The 22668-nt window shown below is 46.4% G+C and overlaps 1 protein-coding gene across 2 annotated transcripts in view; it reads right to left on the reverse strand.

Moving 5' to 3' along the window:
* BMP2K (BMP2 inducible kinase) overlaps positions 1-22668 on the reverse strand; it is a 406412-nt gene that overhangs the window by 59635 nt on the left and 324109 nt on the right. For both annotated transcript variants that reach the window (XM_063919964.1, XM_063919966.1), the window contains exons 9-11: positions 18996-19075; positions 16773-16933; positions 15351-15535 (exon numbers count right to left, since the gene is read on the reverse strand). In XM_063919964.1, the coding sequence (XP_063776034.1) occupies positions 15351-15535; positions 16773-16933; positions 18996-19075 (426 nt within the window). The remainder of the gene's footprint in view (positions 1-15350; positions 15536-16772; positions 16934-18995; positions 19076-22668) is intronic.

The raw sequence follows: 22668 nt of genomic DNA on the forward strand, positions 1-22668 counted from the left end.
GGCGCGGGCTGAGAAGCCGGCTGTCCCACAGCTGTTACGTCATCCAGCCTTTTATGTAAGGAGTTGACACTGTCGGTTAATACCTTCCACCTATCTATCCACTCTGGTGTCGGCCCCACAGGGGGCGACATCACATTTATCGGCATCTGCTCCGCCTCCACATAAGCCTCCTCATCAACCATGTCGACACAGCCGTACCGACACACCGCACACACACAGGGAATTCTCTGACTGAGGACAGGACCCCACAAAGTCCTTTGGGGAGACAGAGAGAGAGTATGCCAGCACACATCAGAGCGCTATATAATGCAGGGATTCACACTACCCACAGTGATTTTTCCCTTATAGCTGCTATAATACACAGATTTGCGCCTAAATTTAGTGCCCCCCCTCTCTTTTTAACCCCTTTGAGCCTGAAAACTACAGGGGAGAGCCTGGGGAGCTGTCTTCCAGCTGCACTGTGAAGAGAAAATGGCGCCAGTGTGCTGAGGGAGATAGCCCCGCCCCTTTTTCGGCTGACTTCTCCTGCTCTTATAATCATGATGTGGCAGGGGTATTTTACACATATATAGCTTATTAGGCTACATTATGTGTGATTTGCCACTTTTAAGGTACTCTAATTGCTGCCCGGGCGCCGCCCCCCCCAGCGCCCTGCACCCATCAGTGACCGGAGTATGTGGTGTGCACAGGGAGCAATGGCGCACAGCTGCAGTGCTGTGCGCTACCTTAATGAAGACCGGAGTCTTCTGCCGCCGATTTCCAGGACCGTCTTCTTGCTTCTGGCTCTGTAAGGGGGACGGCGGCGCGGCTCCGGACGATCGAGGTCGGGCCCTGTGTTCGATCCCTCTGGAGCTAATGGTGTCCAGTAGCCTAAGAAGCCCAAGCTAGCTGCAAGCAGGTAGGTTCGCTTCTTCTCCCCTTAGTCCCTCGTAGCAGTGGGTCTGTTGCCAGCAGATCTCACTGAAAATAAATAACCTAAAATAAACTTTCTTTTTCTAGGAGCTCAGGAGAGCCCCTAGTGTGCATCCAGCTCAGCCGGGCACAAGATTCTAACTGAGGTCTGGAGGAGGGTCATAGAGGGAGGAGCCAGTGCACACCAGGTAGTCCTAAAGCTTTCTTTAGTTGTGCCCAGTCTCCTGCGGAGCCGCTATTCCCCATGGTCCTTACGGAGTTCCCAGCATCCACTAGGACGTCAGAGAAATACAGTAGTTGCACCGCTTTGCTGAAGAATTTCACAATGTGAGAAATTTCATAGCTGCTGTGGGGCTACAATGAAGGTGGTGTGATTTCTCTATAACTTTTCCAAAATCCAGGGAAAGATGCCTTGTAAAGAGCAATTACCGCAATGATCTCAATAAGACAGGCAGAGCAATAGTTTAATCGTCAACAGCTAAGACCTTTGCAAATACGTAGTACAGCCAATAAATTCTCAGTCCAGCCCCGTATAATTGTAATATTACTAAGCACAAATAAGGTAATTTCCAGTATTATTGGATAAACCAATACAGGTTGAGTATCCCTTATCCAAAATGCTTCGGACCAGAAGTATTTTGGATATCGGATTTTTCCGTATTTTGGAATAATTGCATACCATAATGAATGAGATATCATGGTGATGGGACCCAAGTCTAAGCACAGAATACATTTATGTTTCATAAACACCTTATACACACAACCTGAAGGTAATTTTAGCCAATATTTTTAATAACTTTGTGCATTAAACAAAGTGTGTGTACATTCACACAATTCATTTATGTTTCATATACACCTTATACACACAGCCTGAAGGTCATTTAATACAATTTCTCTTACGTCCTAGAGGATGCTGGGAACTCCGTAAGGACCATGGGGAATAGACGGGCTCCGCAGGAGACATGTGCACTAAAAAGAACTTTACATATGGGTGTGCACTGGCTCCTCCCTCTATGCCCCTCCTCCAGACCTCAGTTTGATACTGTGCCCAGAAGAGACTGGGTGCACTACATGGAGCTCTCCTGAATTTCCTGAAAGAAATAATTTTTGTTAGGTTTTTTATTTTAAGGGAGCCTGCTGGCAACAGGCTCCCTGCATCGAGGGACTGAGGAGAGAAGCAGACCTTCTTAAATGCTAGGCTCTGCTTCTTAGGCTACTGGACACCATTAGCTCCAGAGGGAGTCGGAACGCAGGTCTCTCCTAGCTGTTCGTCCCGGAGCTGCGCCGCCGTCCTCCTCACAGAGCCGGAAGATAGAAGCCGGGTGAGTATGAGAAGATAAGAAGACTTCAGAGGCGGCAGAAGACTTCAGATCTTCACTGAGGTAACGCTGCGCGCCATTGCTCCCACACAAAACACACACGGCAGGCACTGTAAGGGTGCAGGGCGCAGCGGGGGCGCCCTGGGCAGCAATTTAAACCTCTGGGACTGGCAAAAAAAGTATATATATAGGCTCTGCACTGTATATTGGAGATCCCCCGCCAGTTTTTAAAAGGAATCGAGCGGTACCGAAGCCCGCAGCTGAGGGGGCGGAGCTTGATCCCTCAGCACTAACCAGCACCATTTTCTCCACAGCACACCGCTGAGAAGCTGGCTCTCCGGACTCTCCCCTGCTGAACACGGTGACAGAGGGTTTTAAAGAAGGGAGGGGGCACATAATTTGGCGCAGTGAATATAATATAATAAAAGCGCTATCTGGGTATTTTTTCCATGGTCATTGGCGCTGGGTGTGTGCTGGCATACTCTCTCTCTGTCTCTCCTAAGGGCCTTGTGGGGGAACTGTCTCCAGATAGAGAATTCCCTGAGTGTGTGGGGTGTCGGGCGCGTGTGTCGGCATGTCTGAAGCGGAATGCTCTTCTAGGGAGGAGCTGGCGCAAATGAGTGTGGTGTCTCCGTCGGCAACGCAGACATCTGACTGGTTGGATATGTGGAATGTTTTAAATATTTATTACACAAAAGGTTGGACAAAGCAGAGTCCAGCGAATGTACAGGGAGTCAAACCCTGCCTTTCACTATGTCGCAAGGACCTTCTGGGTCTCAAAAGCACCCACTATCCCAAGTAGTAGACACTGATACCGACACGGATTCTGACTCCAGTGTCGACTACGATGATGCAAAGTTGCAGCCAAAATTGGCTAAAAGTATTCATTATACGATTATTGCAATAAAAGATGTGTTGCATATCACAGATGACCCCTCTGTCCCTGACACGAGGGTGCGCATGTATAAGGAAAAGAAACCTGAGGTAACCTTTCCCCCATCTCATGAGCTGAACGAGTTATTTGAAAAGGCTTGGGAATCTCCACACAAAAAACTGCAGATTCCCAAAAGGATTCTTATGGCGTATCCTTTCCCGGCTAAGGACAGGATACGGTGGGAATCCTCCCCAAGGGTGGACAAAGCGTTGACACGCTTATCCAAAAAGGTAGCGCTGCCATCTCAAGATACGGCAACCCTCAAGGATCCTGCTGATCGCAGGTAGGAGACTACCTTGAAGTCAATTTACACATATACGGGTACCTTACTCAGACCGGCGATAGCGTTGGCTTGGGTTTGTAGCGCTGTAGCAGCATGGACAGATACCTTATCTGCTGATATAGATACGTTGGATAAGGAAACCATTTTATTGACCCTGGGTCATATTAAAGATGCTGTCCTATATATGAGAGATGCTCAGAGGGACGTTGGCTTACTGGGTTCCAGAGCCAACGCTATGGCGATTTCTGCTAGACGAGCCCTATGGACCCGACAATGCACGGGTGATGCCGACTCGAAGAGGCATATGGAGGTTTTATAGCAACACAATTTCTGTTGTGTCCTTAACTGCGCAAAAGGCTGCCTGGCTACTCCAACTCCCAAAGCAAGTGTCTCCCCAAAACACTTCAATTTAACACGAATACAATATGGATAGGCAGTGGTTATAGCTAGGCGCCTCTATACAATATGTGAGTCACTTGATAAAAATGGGTTTATACATTCCTTTGCAGAGGACGGTCCTCAAGATTCTCTTTTGGTCAGTACGTTTTCACTCTCACGTTTTCAGGGAGTGATTGGAAAAACGCAGGCGTGTCCAAGCGTTTGCAGGACGGGTGTCTGACGTCCGTTCCGGCCCTGGACAGGCTGAAGTGATTGCAGCGGCTGAGTAAGTCCTGGGCTACTCAGAAACTGCACAAAATCTTTTTGTACCGCCCGGTTGCACATGCAGGTCTGAATTAGGCCCATGGACAGTCCATGGGCCTAATTCAGACCTGATCGCTCGCTAGCTGTTTTTTGCAGTCCTGCGTTCACACAGTCATCGCCCACCGGGGGAGTGCATTTTAGCTGTGCAACTGTGCGATCGTATGTGCAACCGGCCGGTACAAAAAGATTTTGTGCAGTTTCTGAGTAGCCCAGGACTTACTCAGCCGCTGCAATCACTTCAGCCTGTCCAGGGCCGGAACGGACGTCAGACACCCGTCCTGCAAACGCTTGGACACGCCTGCGTTTTTCCAATCACTCCCTGAAAACGTGAGAGTGAAAACGTACTGACCAAAAGAGAATCTTGAGGACCGTCCTCTGCAAAGGAATGTATAAACTCATTTTTATCAAGTGACTCACATATTGTATAGAGGCGCCCAGCTATAACCACTGCCTATCCATATTATATGGAGGTTTTACCTTACAAGGGTAAGGAATTGTTTGGGGAAGGTCTCACGGACCTAGTTTCCACAGCTACAGCAGGTAAATCAACTTTTTTGCCTTATGTTTCCTCACAGCCTAAGAAAACGCCACATTATCAGATGCAGTCCTTTCGGTCGCATAAACCCAAGAGAGTACGGGGATCTTCCTTTCTTGTCAGAGGTAAGGGCAGGGGGAAAATGCTGCTAACCACAGCTAGTTCCCAGGAGCAGAAGTCCTCCCCGGCCTCTACAAAATCCACCGCATCACGCTGGGGCTCCGCTAAGGGAGTCCGCCCCAGTGGGGGAACGTCTTCGACTTTTCAGCCACGTCTGGGTTCACTTACAGGTGGATCCCTGGGCAATAGAAATTGTTTCCCAGGGTTACAAGCTGGAATTCGAAGAGGTGCCTCCTCGCCGATTTTTCAAATCGGCCCTACCGGCTTCTCCCCCAGAGAGGGAGATCGTTTTAAATGCAATTCAAAAATTGTGTCTTCAACAAGTGGTGGTCAAAGTTCCCCTGCTTCAGCAGGGGATGGGGTATTACTCAACCCTGTTTGTAGTCCCGAAACCGGACGGTTCGGTCAGACCCATTTTAAATTTAAAATCCTTAAACCTATACTTAAAAAGGTTCAAGTTCAAGATGGAATCGCTGAGAGCGGTCATCGCCAGCCTGGAAGGGGGGGGATTATATGGTGTCCCTGGACATAAAGGATGCATACCTTCATGTTCTCATATATCCACCTCATCAGGCATTCCTGAGATTTGCTGTACAGGATTGTCATTACCAATTTCAGACGTTGCCGTTTGGGCTTTCCACGGCCCCGAGGATTTTCACCAAGGTAATGGCGGAAATGATGGTGCTCCTGCGCAAGCAGGGTGTCACAATTATCCCGTACTTGGACGATCTCCTAATAAAAGCGAGATCAAGAGAGCAGTTGCTGAACAGAGTATCACGTTCCCTGAAGGTGTTGCAACAGCACGGCTGGATTCTCAATATCCCGAAGTCACAGTTGGTTCCAACGACTCGTTTGCCTTTCTTAGGCATGATTCTGGATACAGACCAGAAAAGGGTTTATCTTCCGATGGAAAAGGCCCAAGAACTCATGAATTTGGTCAGGGACCTATTAAAGCCAAAAAGGGTGTCGGTGCAAAACTGCACTTGAGTTCTGGGGAAGATGGTAGCGTCTTACGAGGCCATTCCATTCGGCAGGTTCCATGCAAGGACTTTCCAATGGGACCTTCTGGACAAGTGGTCCAGGGCACATCTACAGATTCATCAGATGATCACCCTGTCCCCCAGGGCCAGGGTATCTCTCCTGTGGTGGCTGCAGAGTGCTCACCTTCTAGAGGGTCGCAGGTTCGGCATTCAGTACTCGGTTCTGGTAACCACGGACGCGAGCCTCAGAGGTTGGGGAGCAGTCACACAGGGAAGAAACTTCCAAGGTCTCTGGTCAAGCCAGGAGGCTTGTCTTCACATCAACGTCCTGGAGTTGAGGGCCATATACAACGCCCTTCGTCAAGCGGAGAAGTTGCTTCGCGACCTACCGGTTCTGATTCAGTCAGACAACATCACCGCAGTGGCTCATGTAAACCGCCAAGGCAGAAAAAAGAGCAGAGTGGCAATGGCAGAAGCCACCAGGATTCTTCGCTGGGCGGAAAATCATGTAAGCGCTCTCACAGTAGTCTTCATTCCGGGAGTGGACAACTGGGAAGCAAACTTCCTCAGCAGACACGATCTACATCCAGGAGAGTGGGTACTTCATCAGGAAGTCTTCGCAGAGATTGCAAGTCAGTGGGGACTGCCTCAGATAGACATGATGGCGTCACGCCTCAACAAGAAACTACCGAGGTATTGTGCCGGGTCAAGGGACCCTCAGGCGGTGGCAGTATACGCCCTGGTGACACCGTGGGTGTTCCGGTCGGTCTATGCGTTTCCTCCTCTTCCTCTCATCTCCAAGATATTGAGAATCATAAGATGAAGAGGAGTACAGACAATTCTCATTGTTCCAGATTGGCCGCGAAGTGCCTGATATCCGGATCTGCAGGAAATGCTCACAGAAGATCCGTAGCCTCTTCCTCTCAGAGAGGACCTGTTACAACAGGGGCCCTGTCTGTTCCAAGACTTACCGCGGCTGCGTTTGACGGCATGGCGGTTGAACGCCGGATCCTAGCGGAAAAGGGCATTCCGGATGAGGTAATTCCTACTCTGATAAAGGCTAGGAAGGACGTGACAGCAAAACATTATCGCCGTATATGGCGGAAGTATGTATCTTGGTGTGAGTCCAGGAATGCTCCTCCGGAAGAATTCCATCCGGGCCGTTTCCTTCACTTCCTACAGACTGGAGTGAATTTGGGCCTAAAATTAGGCTCCATTAAGGTTCAGATTTCGGCCCTATCCATTTTCTTTCAGAAGGAATTGGCTTCTCTCCCAGAAGTACAGTCTTTTGTGAAGGGAGTGCTGCATATCCAGCCTCCTTTTGTACCTCCAGTGGCACCCTGGGACCTTAACGTGGGGTTGCGGTTCCTTAAGTCTCACTGGTTTGAACCACGTAAAACGGTGGAATTAAAGTATCTCACTTGGAAAGTGGTCATGTTGTTGGCCTTGGCATCGGCTAGGCGAGTGTCCGAGTTGGCGGCTTTATCTCACAAAAGCCCCTATCTGATTTTCCATGTGGATAGAGCGGAATTGCGGACTCGTCCTCAATTTTTGCCCAAGGTGGTTTCATCCTTTCATATGAACCAGCCTATTGTGGTGCCTGTGGCTACGCGGGACTTGGAGGATTCCGAGTCCCTTGATGTGGTCAGGGCATTGAAAATTTATGTGGCCAGAACGGCTCGGGTTAGGAAAACAGAGGCACTGTTTGTCCTGTATGCAGCCGACAAGGTTGACGCTCCTGCTTCTAGGCAGACTATTGCTCGCTGGATCTGTAACACGATTCAGCAGGCTCATTCTACGGCTGGATTGCCGTTACCAAATTCTGTAAAGGCCCATTCCACTAGGAAGGTGGGCTCTTCTTGGGCGGCTGCCCGAGGGGTCTCGGCACTACAGCTGTGCCGAGCTGCTACTTGGTCGGGTTCAAATACCTTTGCAAAGTTCTACAAGTTTGATATCCTGGCTGAGGAGGACCTCATGTTTGCTCAATCGGTGCTGCAGAGTCATCCGCACTCTCCCGCCCGTTTTGGAGCTTTGGCATAATCCCCATGGTCCTTACGGAGTCCCCAGCATCCTCTAGGACGTAAGAGAAAATATGATTTTAAACCTACCGGTAAATCTTTTTCTCCTAGTCCGTAGAGGATGCTGGGCGCCCGTCCCAATGCGGACTATCTTCTGCAAGACTTGTATATAGTTTTTGCTTACATAAGGGTTATGTTACAGTTAGGATCAGTCGCTGGCTGATGCTGTTTTGTTTCATACTGTTAACTGGTTTGTATATTCCATGTTATACGGTGTGGATGGTGTGGGCTGGTATGAATCTTGCCCTTAGGTTAACAAAAATCCTTTCCTCGTACTGTCCGTCTCCTCTGGGCACAGTTTCTCTAACTGAGGTCTGGAGGAGGGGCATAGAGGGAGGAGCCAGTGCACACCCATATCTAAAGTTCTTTTTAGTGCCCATGTCTCCTGCGGAGCCCGTCTATTCCCCATGGTCCTTACGGAGTCCCCAGCATCCCCTACGGACTAGGAGAAAAAGATTTACCGGTAGGTTTAAAATCTTATTATTTTTAATAACTTTGTGTATTAAACGAAGTTTGTGTACATTGAGCCATCAGAAAACAAAAGTTTCACTATCTCAGTCTCACTAAAAAAAATAAATAAATCTGTATTTCGGAATATTTGGATATGGGATACTCGACCTGTAAGTTATGCACTACTAATTCATCCTTTTGCAACAATGCACGACTATTTGTTAATTGTCCTGATGCTACAGAGACTGTACCATATTTTAAAGATAGGTCACCAGATATTATCAACCAAAGTACCAATTCTATGTGTTGTACTGACAAACAGAAAATAATTCCATCACTTGTTTTACATAGAAGACATTCTCACTGGGCCTGGACATTATGTAAAGTAAAATAAGAATTTACTTACCGATAATTCTATTTCTCATAGTCCGTAGTGGATGCTGGGGACTCCGTCAGGACCATGGGGAATAGCGGGCTCCGCAGGAGACAGGGCACATCTAAAAAGCCTTTTTAGGTCACATGGTGTGTACTGGCTCCTCCCCCTATGACCCTCCTCCAAGCCTCAGTTAGGTACTGTGCCCGGACGAGCGTACACAATAAGGAAGGATCTTGAATCCCGGGTAAGACTCATACCAGCCACACCAATCACACCGTACAACTTGTGATCTGAACCCAGTTAACAGTATGATAACAAAACGAAGTAGCCTCTGAAAAGATGGCTCACAACAACAGTAATAACCCGATTTTGTAACAATAACTATGTACAAGCATTGCAGACAATCCGCACTTGGGATGGGCGCCCAGCATCCACTACGGACTATGAGAAATAGAATTATCGGTAAGTAAATTCTTATTTTCTCTAACGTCCTAGTGGATGCTGGGGACTCCGTCAGGACCATGGGGATTATACCAAAGCTCCCAAACGGGCGGGAGAGTGCGGATGACTCTGCAGCACCGAATGAGAAAACTCCAGGTCCTCTGTAGCCAGAGTATCAAATTTGTAAAATTTTACAAACGTGTTCTCCCCTGACCACGTAGCTGCTCGGCAAAGTTGTAATGCCGAGACTCCTCGGGCAGCCGCCCAAGATGAGCCCACCTTCCTTGTGGAGTGGGCCTTTACAGATTTAGGCTGTGGCACGCCTGCCACAGAATGTGCAAGTTGGATTGTGCTACAGATCCAACGTGCAATCGTCTGTTTAGACGCAGGAGCACCCATCTTGTTGGGTGCATACAATGTAAACAACGAGTCAGTTTTTCTGACTCCAGCTGTCCTTGAAATATATATTTTTAATGCTCTGACAACGTCCAGTAACTTGGAGTCCTCCAAGTCGCTAGTAGCCGCAGGCACCACAATAGGCTGGTTTAAGTGAAATGCCGAAACCACCTTAGGGAGAAATTGAGGACGCGTCCTCAATTCTGCCCTGTCCGAATGGAATATCAGATATGGGCTCTTGTATGACAAAGCTGCCAACTCTGAAACTCTCCTGGCAGAAGCCAGGGCCAACAGCATGGTTACCTTCCATGTAAGGTATTTTAATTCTACCGATTTTAACGGCTCAAACCAATGAGATTTGAGAAAATTTAGAACCACGTTCAAATCCCACGGTGCCACTGGAGGCACTATTGGGGGTTGTATATGTAGTACACCTTTGACAAAAGTTTGTACTTCAGGCACTGACGCCAATTCCTTCTGGAAGAAAATTGATAAGGCCGAAATTTGAACTTTAATAGACCCCAATTTTAGGCCCATAGACAATCCTGCTTGCAGGAAATGTAAGAATCGACCCAATTGAAATTCTTCCGTTGGAGCCTTCTTGGCCTCACACCACGCAACATATTTTCGCCAAATGCGGTGATAATGTTGTACAGTCACTTCCTTCCTAGCCTTAATCAAGGTAGGAATAACTTCCTCTGGAATGCCCTTTTCTTTTAGAATCCGGCGTTCAACCGCCATGCCGTCAAACGCAGACGCGGTAAGTCTTGGAACATACAAGGTCCCTGCTGAAGCAGATCCCTTCTCAGAGGTAGAGGCCACGGATCCTCCGTGAGCATCTCTTGAAGTTCCGGATACCAAGTTCTCCTTGGCCAGTCCGGAGCCACCAGTATCGTTCTTACTCCTCTTTTCCGTATAATTCTCAGCACCTTTGGTATGAGAGGCAGAGGAGGGAACACATACACTGATTGGTACACCCACGGTGTTACCAGAGCGTCCACAGCTATTGCCTGAGGGTCTCTTGACCTGGCGCAATACCTGTCCAATTTTTTGTTGAGGCGAGACGCCATCATGTCTACCTTTGGTTTTTCCCAACGGTTCACAATCATGTGGAAAACTTCTGGATGAAGTCCCCACTCTCCCGGGTGAAGGTCGTGTCTGCTGAGGAAATCTGCTTCCCAGTTGTCCACTCCCGGGATGAACACTGCTGACAGTGCTATGACATGATTCTCCGCCCAGCGCAGAATCCTTGCCGCTTCTGCCATTGCACTCCTGCTTCTCGTGCCGCCTTGTCGGTTTACGTGGGCGACTGCCGTGATGTTGTCGGACTGGATCAACACCGGCTGACCCTGAAGCAGCGGTTTTGCCAGACTTAGAGCATTGTAGATCGCTCTTAGCTCCAGTATATTTATGTGAAGAGACGTCTCCAGGCTTGACCACACGCCCTGGAAGTTTCTTCCCTTTGTGACTGCTCCCCAACCTCGTAGGCTGGCATCCGTAGTCACCAGGACCCAGTCCTGTATGCCGAATCTGCGGCCCACTAACAGATGGGCAGTCTGCAGCCACCACAGGAGAGACAACCTTGTTCTTGGTGACAGTGCTATCCGCTGATGCATGTGCAGATGCGATCCGGACCATTTGTCCAGCAGATCCCACTGAAATGTCCGTGCATGGAATCTGCCGAATGGAATCGCTTCGTACGAAGCCACCATCTTTCCCAGGACTCTTGTGCATTGATGTACTGACACCGTTCCTGGTTTTAGGAGGTTCCTGACAAGTTCGGATAACTCCCTTGCTTTCTCCTCCGGGAGAAACACCTTTTTCTGAACCGTGTCCAGAATCATTCCCAGGAACAGCAGACGAGTTGTCGGGGTCAATTGAGATTTTGGAAGATTCAGAATCCACCCGTGTTGCTGGAGCACTACCTGGGTTAGTGCTACACCGACTTCCAGCTGTTCTCTGGACTTTGCCCTTATCAGGAGATCGTCCAAGTAAGGGATAATTAATACGCCTTTTCTTCGTAGAAGAACCATCATTTCGGTCATTACCTTGGTAAAGACCCGAGGGGCCGTAGACAAACCAAACGGCATCGTTTGAAACTGATAATGACAGTCTTGTATCACGAACCTGAGATACCCTTGGTGTGAGGGGTAAATTGGGACATGCAGATAAGCATCCTTTATGTCCAGGGACACCATGAAGTCCCCGTCTTCCAGATTCGCTATCACTGCTCTGAGTGACTCCATCTTGAACTTGAATTTCTGTATGTACAGGTTCAAGGATTTCAGATTTAGAATAGGTCTTACCGAACCGTCCGGCTTCGGTACCACAAATAGTGTGGAATAATACCCCTTTCCCTGTTGTAGGAGGGGTACCTTGACTATCACCTGCTGAGAATACAGCTTGTGAATGGCTTCCAAAACCGACGTCCTTTCTGAGGGAGACGTTGGTAAAGCAGACTTTAGGAACCGGCGAGGGGGAAACCTTTCGAACTCCAGCATGTAACCCTGAGATATTATCTGCAGGACCCACGGGTCCACTTGTGAGTGAGCCCATTGATTGCTGAAAATCTTGAGTCGACCCCCCACCGTTCCTGGGTCCGCTTGTAAAGCCCCAGCGTCATGCTGATGGCTTTGTAGAAGCCGGGGCGGGCTTCTGTTCCTGGGCAGGGGCTGCGTGCTGCCCTTTCTTACCCTTTCCTCTGCCTCTCGGCAGATAAGACTGTCCTTTTGGTCGCTTTTTATAGGAGCGAAAGGACTGCGGCTGAAAAGACGGTGTCTTTTTCTGTTGTGAAGGGGTCTGAGGTAAAAAGGTGGATTTGCCGGCAGTTGCCGTGGTCACCAGGTCCGAAAGACCGACCCCAAACAATTCCTCTCCTTTATATGGCAATACTTCCATATGCCTCTTGGAATCCGCATCACCTGACCACTGTCGCGTCCATAAACTTCTTCTAGCAGATATGGACATCGCGCTTACTCTTGATGCTAGAGTACAAACATCCCTCTGAGCATCTCGCATATAAAGAAAAGCATCCTTTAATTGCTCTAGAGTCAATAAAATACTGTCCCTATCCAGGGTCTCAATATTTTCAGTCAGAGAATCCAACCACACTACCCCAGCACTGCACATCCAGGCTGAGGCTATTGCCGGTCGCAGTATAACACCCGTATGTGTGTATATACTCTTCAGTGTAGTTTCCAGCCTCCTATCTGCTGGATCCTTGAGGGCGGCCGTATCAGGAGACGGCAACGCCACTTGCTTTGATAAACGTGTGAGCGCCTTATCCACCTTAGGGGGTGATTCCCAGCGCGCCCTAACCTCTGGTGGGAAAGGGTATAATGCCAACAACTTCTTTGAAATTAGCATTTTTCTATCGGGGGTAACCCACGCTTCATCACACACATCATTCAATTCCTCTGACTCTGGGAAAAATACAGGTAGTTTTTTCACCCCCCACATAATACCCCTTTTTGAGGTACCAGTAGTATCAGAGAGCTGCAAAGCCTCCTTCATTGCCGTGATCATATAACGTGTGGCCCTATTGGAAAATACGTTTACTTCCTCACCGTCGACACTAGATTCATCTGTGTCGGTACCCGTGTCGACTGACTGAGGTAAGGGACGTTTTACAGCCCCTGACGGTGTCTGAGATGCCTGAACCGGTACTAACTGGTTTGCCGGGCGTCTCATTTCGTCAACTGACTTTTGTAATGTGCTGACATTATCACGTAATTCCATAACCAAAGCCATCCATTCCGGTGTCGACTCCCTAGGGGGTGACATTACCATCATCGGCAATTGCTCTGCCTCCACACCAACTTCGTCCTCATACATGTCGACACACACGTACCGACACACACAGCAGCCACACAGTGAATGCTCTATTGAAGACAGGACCCTCCTAGCCCTTTGGGGAGACAGAGGGAGAGTTTGCCAGCACACACCAAAAGCGCTATACTGTATATAACAACCCTAGAAGGTGTTGTTTCTATATATGCGCTCTCAATATATAATTATATCGCCAATTTATGCCCCCCCTCTCTTTGTTACCCTGTTTCTGTAGTGCAGTGCAGGGGAGAGTCGTGGGAGCCTTCCTCACCAGCGGAGCCGTGCAGGAAAATGGCGCCGAGTGCTGAGGAGAATAAGCTCCGCCCCTTTTTCGGCGGGCTTTTCTCCCGGTTTTTCTAATAAACTGGCCTGGGTTAAATACATACATATAGCCTTAATGGCTATATGTGATGTATTTATTTGCCTCTAAGGTACTCTATATTGCTGCCCAGGGCGCCCCCAGCAGCGCCCTGCACCCTCCGTGACCGAGATCCGTGAGCCGTGTAGCAACAATGGCGCACAGCTGCAGTGCTGTGAGCTACCTCTATGAAGACTGAAGTCTTCTGCCGCCTGTTTCCGGACCTCCGTTCTGCCGTTCTTCAGCGTCTGTAAGGGGGATCGGCGGCGCGGCTCCGGGACGAACCCCAGGCTGACCTGTGTTCCGACTCCCTCTGGAGCTCAGTGTCCAGTAGCCTAAGACTTCAATCCTCCTGCAGGCAGGTGAGTTGCAAGTCTCTCCCCTAAGTCCCTCGTTGCAGTGCTCCTGTCGCCAGCAGGAGACACTGATTAGAAACCTAAAAAAAAACTTTTCTAACTAGCTCTTTAAGAGAGCCACCTAGATTGCACCCTCTCGGACGGGCACAAAAACCTAACTGAGGCTTGGAGGAGGGTCATAGGGGGAGGAGCCAGTACACACCATGTGACCTAAAAAGGCTTTTTAGATGTGCCCTGTCTCCTGCGGAGCCCGCTATTCCCCATGGTCCTGACGGAGTCCCCAGCATCCACTAGGACGTTAGAGAAACATAAGTCTGAGTTTCACATAGCCTGCAGCCCCCTACACCTGGACTTGCTGATCTGAAGCTTATCTCTGCCTCTTTAATGATGATAACAAAATGAAACTGGACGGGGAACTGTACTGTAGGTGAAGGGGTGACTTGGAATAAGGCGTTAAACTATACTTTCACATATATAGCAGATGTGTGACCCTTATGTTATCATTTCAATGAATGTAAGTTTAGCTTATTTGGACTGTGTGATGTCATATCAGCAGTTACAGTCACAAAGTGTATGTGTATGAGTATGAAAGCAGAAAACTACAACCTACAGTAAGCTCCAGACAAGGTGCTCTGGATATTTCATGTCAACCGTGACTTGAAAGCTATCAGTGTGGCTAATTCTGTTCATCTGGGACTGGGGTATACATTTGTGAACATACATACATCTACTCTATTATATATTTATTGAGATAAAGGTTTGAATCATGAATCAAGAAATGAGGTAATGATTCATATTACTGTAACTCCTCTTTAACATGGACATTAGTTAACATATATTGCATATAGAAGTGGATATCATCATCACACTATTGAGGAGATGCAACAAAGATGAGATAAAACGGAAAAGTTGTCCATAGCAACCAAACTGGTTCAAGCACAGACTATGACAATAGGAATTGGATTGGTTGCTATGAGTAAAATACCCACTTTTCACTCTCAAAGGTTTTATACATCCCCCTCTTCCTTCAACATCATGGGCGAGATTCAATTCTTTTCACCCCTTTCCAGACCCATTCTGTTTCTGCCCTCAGGGGCATGGTATTATTATTTCAGCTTGCTACCCCTGGAGTAGGGAGGCACCCAACCCTTTACACAGCTAAACCTGATCACTATGGGCGCAATATGCGTGATAACGGAGATCATTTTAGAAAGGAAATTGGGCGTGATGTATCATTTGAATCTCACCCAAAGAATCCATTAGAGTGGGAACAGCTCCCTACCTGCTGCATGTAGGCTTCCTGTATCAGTTGCTGCTGCTGTAGTTGATGAAGTTGCTGTAGCCTCCAGTCGCCTAGCTGTAGTTGCTGTAAAACCCTGTGCTGTTGTTGAGGCTGCTGGCTACTTTCATGAGCCAAGAGCGTGTCAGGCCCATTGCCAGGTCTTGTTGCTGTTGTATCTGTAACCACTGAAAAGATTTTTACAACATACTTATTATTACCTGTTAGTATGCAACAATATGGAGTAACGTCACTTTTTTCAGTAACTCTAAAAATTAAACTTCATATACTATACATATACTTTTTTTTAGGTGCTACTGTGAAAGACCTGGCCATAGTTATGGGAAATGTCCCCTGCTTGTGTAATGACATTCCCATCCTGCCCTCGAGTTCCAGGCATCCAGCCTTTACCATCTCCACAACAGAGAACACTTTACACTATCTGTGGTTATTGTCAGACTGCCAGTGCCTAGCGAGCCACACTGATTGGGGGAGCAGTTGTCTAGTATGAAAGACGTTGACGGGATGGTAAAAAAACAGCCAGAAACCCCTAGCAGGAGGAGAGTGTGGCCTAGTCGGTTATCTGCAAGCCGGAACAACGTTGCATGCATCATGTGTGCTGGGACCTGGCTATGTGTATGTGGGATGAGGTTGCTGTTCTGGATTAATGTGGTCCTTTTCTCCATATGCTGCACCCATGTAACGGGAGACTATTTAACCAGAACCGCACTCATTGTGTGCCTTGCATCTCATTCCCAACAGAATTGCTCATGGCAAGGGCAGAGGGAGGCCCTAATTGCAGTGGATGCCTACTACATCCATAGTGGGTATGCACTGTGTCCTTGGCACTACCTTATATAATTCATTATAATAACTGTTTGTAACTCGTTTCCCACAACTGTGTTAACACCTGCACTGTACATACTGCTTTGTTTCACATTAGGTTGCATGAGGCACCTGCCTGTATCTGTGACCTCAGGATGAAGTACTGCAACAAAACTCACTTAAACATCCATAATGTGTATATATATATATGCTTGTCCATTCTTGAAAACACACTACTTTACATTTGTAGAAGTTCCTTTTCTAGGACTGACAGGTCTTTTGCTTTGATGACTGAATCAGCAATTACCTAATAACATAGAAGCCAGGTATAAAAAGCTTTGATTTACCTGACTGTACGCAATAGTACCTTATATCGCCATTTTCAGACTAAAGATCACCAACAGTAGGTGTGTACCATTTCCTTCTATTTAAAGGGGAGGGGGGGAAACAATTGATGGAAGTAGACAATTCATCTCGCCAAGACCCCCCCCCCACACACACACACACGCACACACCTCTTATAGTATATGCTCCTATAAGTCACTACATTTATGTCATACAGTATGTACATTTGGCAATCACTAAAATGTGTATTACTACCATTGTGGCTCTGATGACATGGAACACTTTGTACTGCCATCTTCACTGGGGTTGCAGAGGTTGGGATATTTAGCGCCTTTATTGGGGCTGTGCCTGCAAATGCCTTGGGTCTCTGTCTTGGTGCGATTGAGGTTTCTGTGGGTCCAAGTGAATCTGTTATTCTGTAATGGGAAAGCAATTTTGTGAAACATATCTAAAATACGATTTCATATGACACAAGGTCTGCCTCAAACAGTTAATGTCTTTACTATATAGTCAGCATTATCTGTTACTGTGTAAACTTCTCCCTTAGGGCTCATTCAAAAAGCTCTTTTAAAGGAACGGTTTGGGCCATGTTCCAACATGATCAGAGTACACAAATAATAACCAAAAAAAAAAAACCCACACTACCAAATATTAACTACAAAAATTGGGAGTATAGTAAGGAAAATATATTCAAGTTGTCAATAAATGCACTAATTTAGATGGCCAATTTGGCAATTTTTAGGTCATACTGGCTACAAATTACTGTACTCACAATGACCTGTGATTAGGGATGTATCAGTATGTTTCCCATCTATGGTTGCCATCGATGGGAAACACGGCAAGAACAATCATTGGTACACAACTATGCTATAACGTACCATCTGGTTCTTACGATCGGTGGCCAAATTCATGCTCATGTATGTACAATCAATAAAGACACAAACACATCATTGAGGAATACATTAGCTCTTGTTTTAAAATCTTTATTCACTTTATTACTTTAACTCTTTCACATTTATTATAATTTTTTATTCAATTTTAATATTTCGCTTGAACATACATACATAATAGAAATTTAGAATCCAGGAATAAAAATTAAACATATACAATTTTTTTTACCTATATGATATTAAAGTCAATAGTTTATATTAATACAGGGGATTTTGAATAAAGTTTATATTTTTATTTACCTAATCAGTTGGGTTTGTGTGCACCCAAGCAGTAACTAGCTTCTTTTTGTCCCCTCTTTGGGGATCTGGTATCATACATAAAATTCTGTCTGATTTCAGACCGATCTCTTGCACTGATCGTGAAGACTTATTTTCACACGCATATAGATAGGGGCAGTACGGTTGTACAGGGTTATACAGGTGAATATCCGTATGTAGTTCCGTGGATACAACTGCAGCCAACCTACGAACAATCCTGAATATGCCCATAGTGCCTATTTTGTTTTCACTTATGCGTATTTACTATGTGTTACCCTTTATATTCTACACAGACTGCATGTGAATAAGACAAAGAAATGTTAGTGTGCCCAGACATCACTCACTGATCCCTATGTAATGAACTCTGTGACATGGAACATAGAATTTAATAGTGCACCAACTATTTTGTGCTCCACTTTCTTATCCATTTTTGTTAAAATGAAGTATATTGCATAGTGATATAGCCACTATTTGTTCTTCTGTATCTGAAACGCACATGCTCCATGCAATTATAACTGGTCACAGAGCAAACAAATATGCTGAAGCAAACAAGCTACACAGAACATCTAGCAAAAACTGACTTTTTCTTTGCCTACCACAAGATGGAGCTCAAATTCAACTTTCTCAGAGTCAGCTTTGCATGTCACTTTATGTTTATTACACCGATTTAAAGAACATGTTCTCTTCTATGCATGTGCAATATTTCTAGTTATTTCTTAGGAAATAATTTACCATAAGCTGCCCATTCTCACCTTGTCCTAAGTAGAGTTTGGGCAGTGCTTAATTTTTGAAGGCTCACAAAGTAAACATTTTGATTTAGTGGCTACAGTCTATCCCGCTCCATCCATATGAATCTATACATGCCTTCTATACCACATACTGCAGCAGATGCATCACTGGGCTGTGTGCTTATCTACAGCAGCAGGAAAATAGATGATCTTCAATTTGTTAAATCAATCGTATTTAGGGGGTAATTCCAAGTTGATCGCAGCAGGATTTTTGAGAGAGTTAGATTTGGGAGGGTTATTTTGTTTCTGTGCAGGGGAATACTGTCTGCTTTATTTTTACACTGCAATTTAGATTGCAGATTGAACACACCACACCCAAATCTAACTCTCTCTGCACATGTTACATCTGCCTCTCCTGCAGTGCACATGGTTTTGCCCAATTGCTAACAAAAATCCTGCTGCGATCAACTTGGAATTACCCCCTTAGTTGCTTAGTTGTAGGATTGGTCAACAGAAGTACAATTTGGACAATGTAACCTCACCTGGTTTTTATTTGACTCTTTTTAGAAGCAGCCTCACTTGCAGTCATTGGTTCTGGAAGAGCATGTGGGATTGATGAATTCTGCGAAAAGAATGCATAAAAAAAAAAGTGATGCTGAATTTAAAAAAATATTTTTTAAAGTAAAATTCAATTTTAAAATTGCATTATTTTAAAATGTTACCAGTTATTGTGCAATGTATTAACCTCTTAATTCACACTATGGGGGATATTATGGGGACCTGTGATTTTTGACCATCACGCTATCCAATTAAAGACCATATATATCGACCACAAAAGGACCTGTGCTCATGCGACAACACATGGGATCAGGTATAAATTCCCAATCCCATGTGTTATAGCGTCTCAGATGGCTGCTTAACGCAGATTATGCTTCGGGTGCCGCATAATCACCGATAAGTGCTGGTTTACGGGGCTATTGGGATATCCCCCAGTGAACCTATTAGCAGTAAATTACAGCTGCTAATTGGATACCCCTCTATGCACTATACTTGTCTCCAGTGCGGACTGAAGTCAGAATCTCTGATCCAGAGCACAGCTATTGTTCTTATGGGTCATTCACTTAGCTGTAAAAAAAATAAAATCCCTCAATGTTCGAGGATTGCGCTACTACAATCACATTTGAATATATTGGGGGTCAACTCAGTTAGGTGAGAGTTGGGACCTATGAGCTGTTCTCATGGCAAACTCGCACCACAGATTGCAATTCAATTACTTGCATTGCTTTTCCTGAGGAAATGGGTTTTGTGCACACCTTCTCTCCCAGAACAGGCGAAAAATTAGATAAACACTTCACTATAAAGGTAAACACGTCGGAACGTGCAGAACCCCTGGCACACCCCTAACAATTAATAATCATACACTTGGAGAAATTTATACATAGCATAATTCCTGCATGTGTATGATTGTTCATTGGTAGGGGAGCTAAACAGCGTTTTTCCAGTTTTGCACAAAATTATATTAAAACATTGAAAATCACTTTACAGATATTTCTGTAATCCACAATGCTGGAAAAATAGGATTTTAATTACCTACCCGTAAATACTTTTCTCGTAGTCCGTAGAGGATATTGGAGATAAATTTAGTACCATGGGGTATAGATGGGTCCACTAGGAGCCATGGGTACTTTAAGAATTTGATAGTGTGGACTGGCGTCTCCCTCGATGCCCCTCCTACCAGACTCAGTTTAGGAAACTGTGCCCGAGGAGACGGACATACTTTGAGAGAAGGATAGATAAGGATAGTGGTGAGATTCCAAAGCAGGACACACAGAACAAGAGGAAAGCCATGCCGGTAGGTAATTAAAATCCAATTTTCTCTTACATCCTAGAGGATACTGAGGATCCACTTAGTACCACGGGGAAGTACCAAAGCTCCCAAACCGGGTGGGAGAGTGCTGAGGTTCCTGCAGAACTGATTGACCAAACTGAAGGTCCTCAGAGGCCAAGGTATCGAACTTGTAAAACTTTGCAAATGTATTCGAACCTGACCAAGTAGCTGCTCGGCAGAGCTGTAAAGCCGAGACACCCCGTGCAGCCGCCCAAGAAGAACCCACCGACCTAGTAGAGTGGGCCTGTACAGATTTGGGAACCGGCAAGCCTGCCATGGAATAAGCATGCTGGAAAGCCTGATCTAGCGTGCAATAGACTGCTTTGAAGCAGGACACCCAATCTTAGTGGGATCGTAAAGAACAATCAGCGAGTCCAATTTCCTGTGACAAGCCGTTTTATTCACATACACCTTCAAAGCCCTTACAACATCCAAAGAATTTGAAGTAACAGAGAAGTTGGTCACAACCGGAACCACAATTGGTTGGTTTATGTGAAATGCCGACACCACCTTAGGAAGAAAGTCCTGAGTTCAGCTCTGTCTTCATGGAAGATTAAATAGGGACTCTTGTAAAACAACACCCCCAGTTCCGACACGTCTTGCAGAAGCCAAGGCCAACAGTGTGACGGTTTTCCACGTAAGATATTTTACGTCTACCTCCTGTAAAGGTTCAAACCAGTCCGAATGGGAGGAATTGCAGGACCAAATTGAGATACCAAGGTGACGTGGGAGGCTGGATGTGCAGAACCCCTTTCAAGAACGTCTGGACCTCAGGAAGAGACGCCAATTGTTTCTGAAAGAAAATGGATAAGGCTGAAATCTGGACTTTTATGGAGCCCAGACCTAGGCCCACATCCACAGCCGACTGCAGAAAAAAAACAGGAAACGTCCCGGATGAAATTCCAATATTTTCTGCTCTCACACCAAGAGTCGCATTTCTTCCAAATACAGTGGTAATGTTAAGACGTTACCCCCTTCCAGGCTTGGATCAGTCGGGATGACCTTGTCAGGAATCCCTTTCCTGGCTAGAATTAGCCGTTCAACCTCCATGCCGTCAAACGAAGCCGTGTCAAGTCTTGATAGACGAACGGCCCCTGTTGCAGGAGATCCTCGCTAAGAGGTAAAGGCCACGGATCTTCCAGAAGGTCCGAATACCAGGCCCTTCTTGGTCAATCCGGAGCCATGAGAATTGCTTCAACTTTTTCCCTTTTTATTCTTTTCAGAATTCTTGGGATCAGCGGAAGTTGAGGAACACATACACCATCTGATAGAGCCATGAAGTTGTCAGAGCGTCCACACCCACTGCCTGTGGGTCTCTCAACCTGAAATAATACCGCTTGAGCTTCTTGTTAAGACGAGAGGCAATCATGTTGATTTGTGGACATCCCCATCGACGTGTCAAGCACCTGAACACCTCCGGATGAAGGCCCCACTCCCCCGGGTGCAGGTCGTGTCTGCTGAGGAAATCTGCTTCCCAGTTGTCTATTCCTGGAATGAAGACCGCAACAATGCCACAGCGTGTTTTTCTGCCCAGAGGAGAATTGTTGATACCTCTGACATCGCTGCTGTGCTCTTCGTTCCTCCCTGTTAATTTATGTACGTTACTGCCGTCACATTGTCCGACTGAACCTGAATGGCCCGATCTTGAAGAAGATATGAGGCCTGCAGAAGGGCGTTGTATACAGCCCTGAGTTCCAGAATGTTGATTGGAAGGACGACTTCCTGACTTTACCATCTTCCTTGAAACTGCAGACCTCTGAGGCTTGCATCTGTGGTTAGCAGAATCCAATTTTGAATCCCGAACCTTCGGCCCTCGATTAGGTGAGAAGTCTGTAGCCACCACAGAAGGGAGATCCTGGACTTTGGCGACAGACGGATCCTCTGGTGCATGTGAAGATGCGATCCAGACCATTTGTCCAACAGATTGAGCTGGAAGCGTCGTGCATGAAACCTTCCGTACTGAAGAGCCTCGTAAGAGGCCACCATTTTCCCCAAAAGGCGAATGCATAGATGCACAGATATCCGGGTTGGCTTCAGGACATCTCGAACCATCGACTGGATTACCAATGCCTTTTCCAACGGAAGAAAAACTTAAAAGTACAGGTTCAACGATTTTAGATTCAAACTTAGTCTCCGGTTTTGGTACCAAACACAAGTTGGAATAGTACCCCTTGTTGCGCAGATGAGGTGGAACTGTAACAATAACCTGAGTATGCACCAGTTTTTGAATGGCATCCTGTAAGGTCATTTTTGCCTCTTGTGAAGTTGGTAAGCCTGATTTGAAGAATCTGTGAGATGGTAGCTCCTGAAACTCCAGTCTGTACCCC

The sequence above is a fragment of the Pseudophryne corroboree genome, chromosome 1 (genome assembly GCF_028390025.1).
Source record: "Pseudophryne corroboree isolate aPseCor3 chromosome 1, aPseCor3.hap2, whole genome shotgun sequence".
NCBI classification, from domain to species: domain Eukaryota; kingdom Metazoa; phylum Chordata; class Amphibia; order Anura; family Myobatrachidae; genus Pseudophryne; species Pseudophryne corroboree.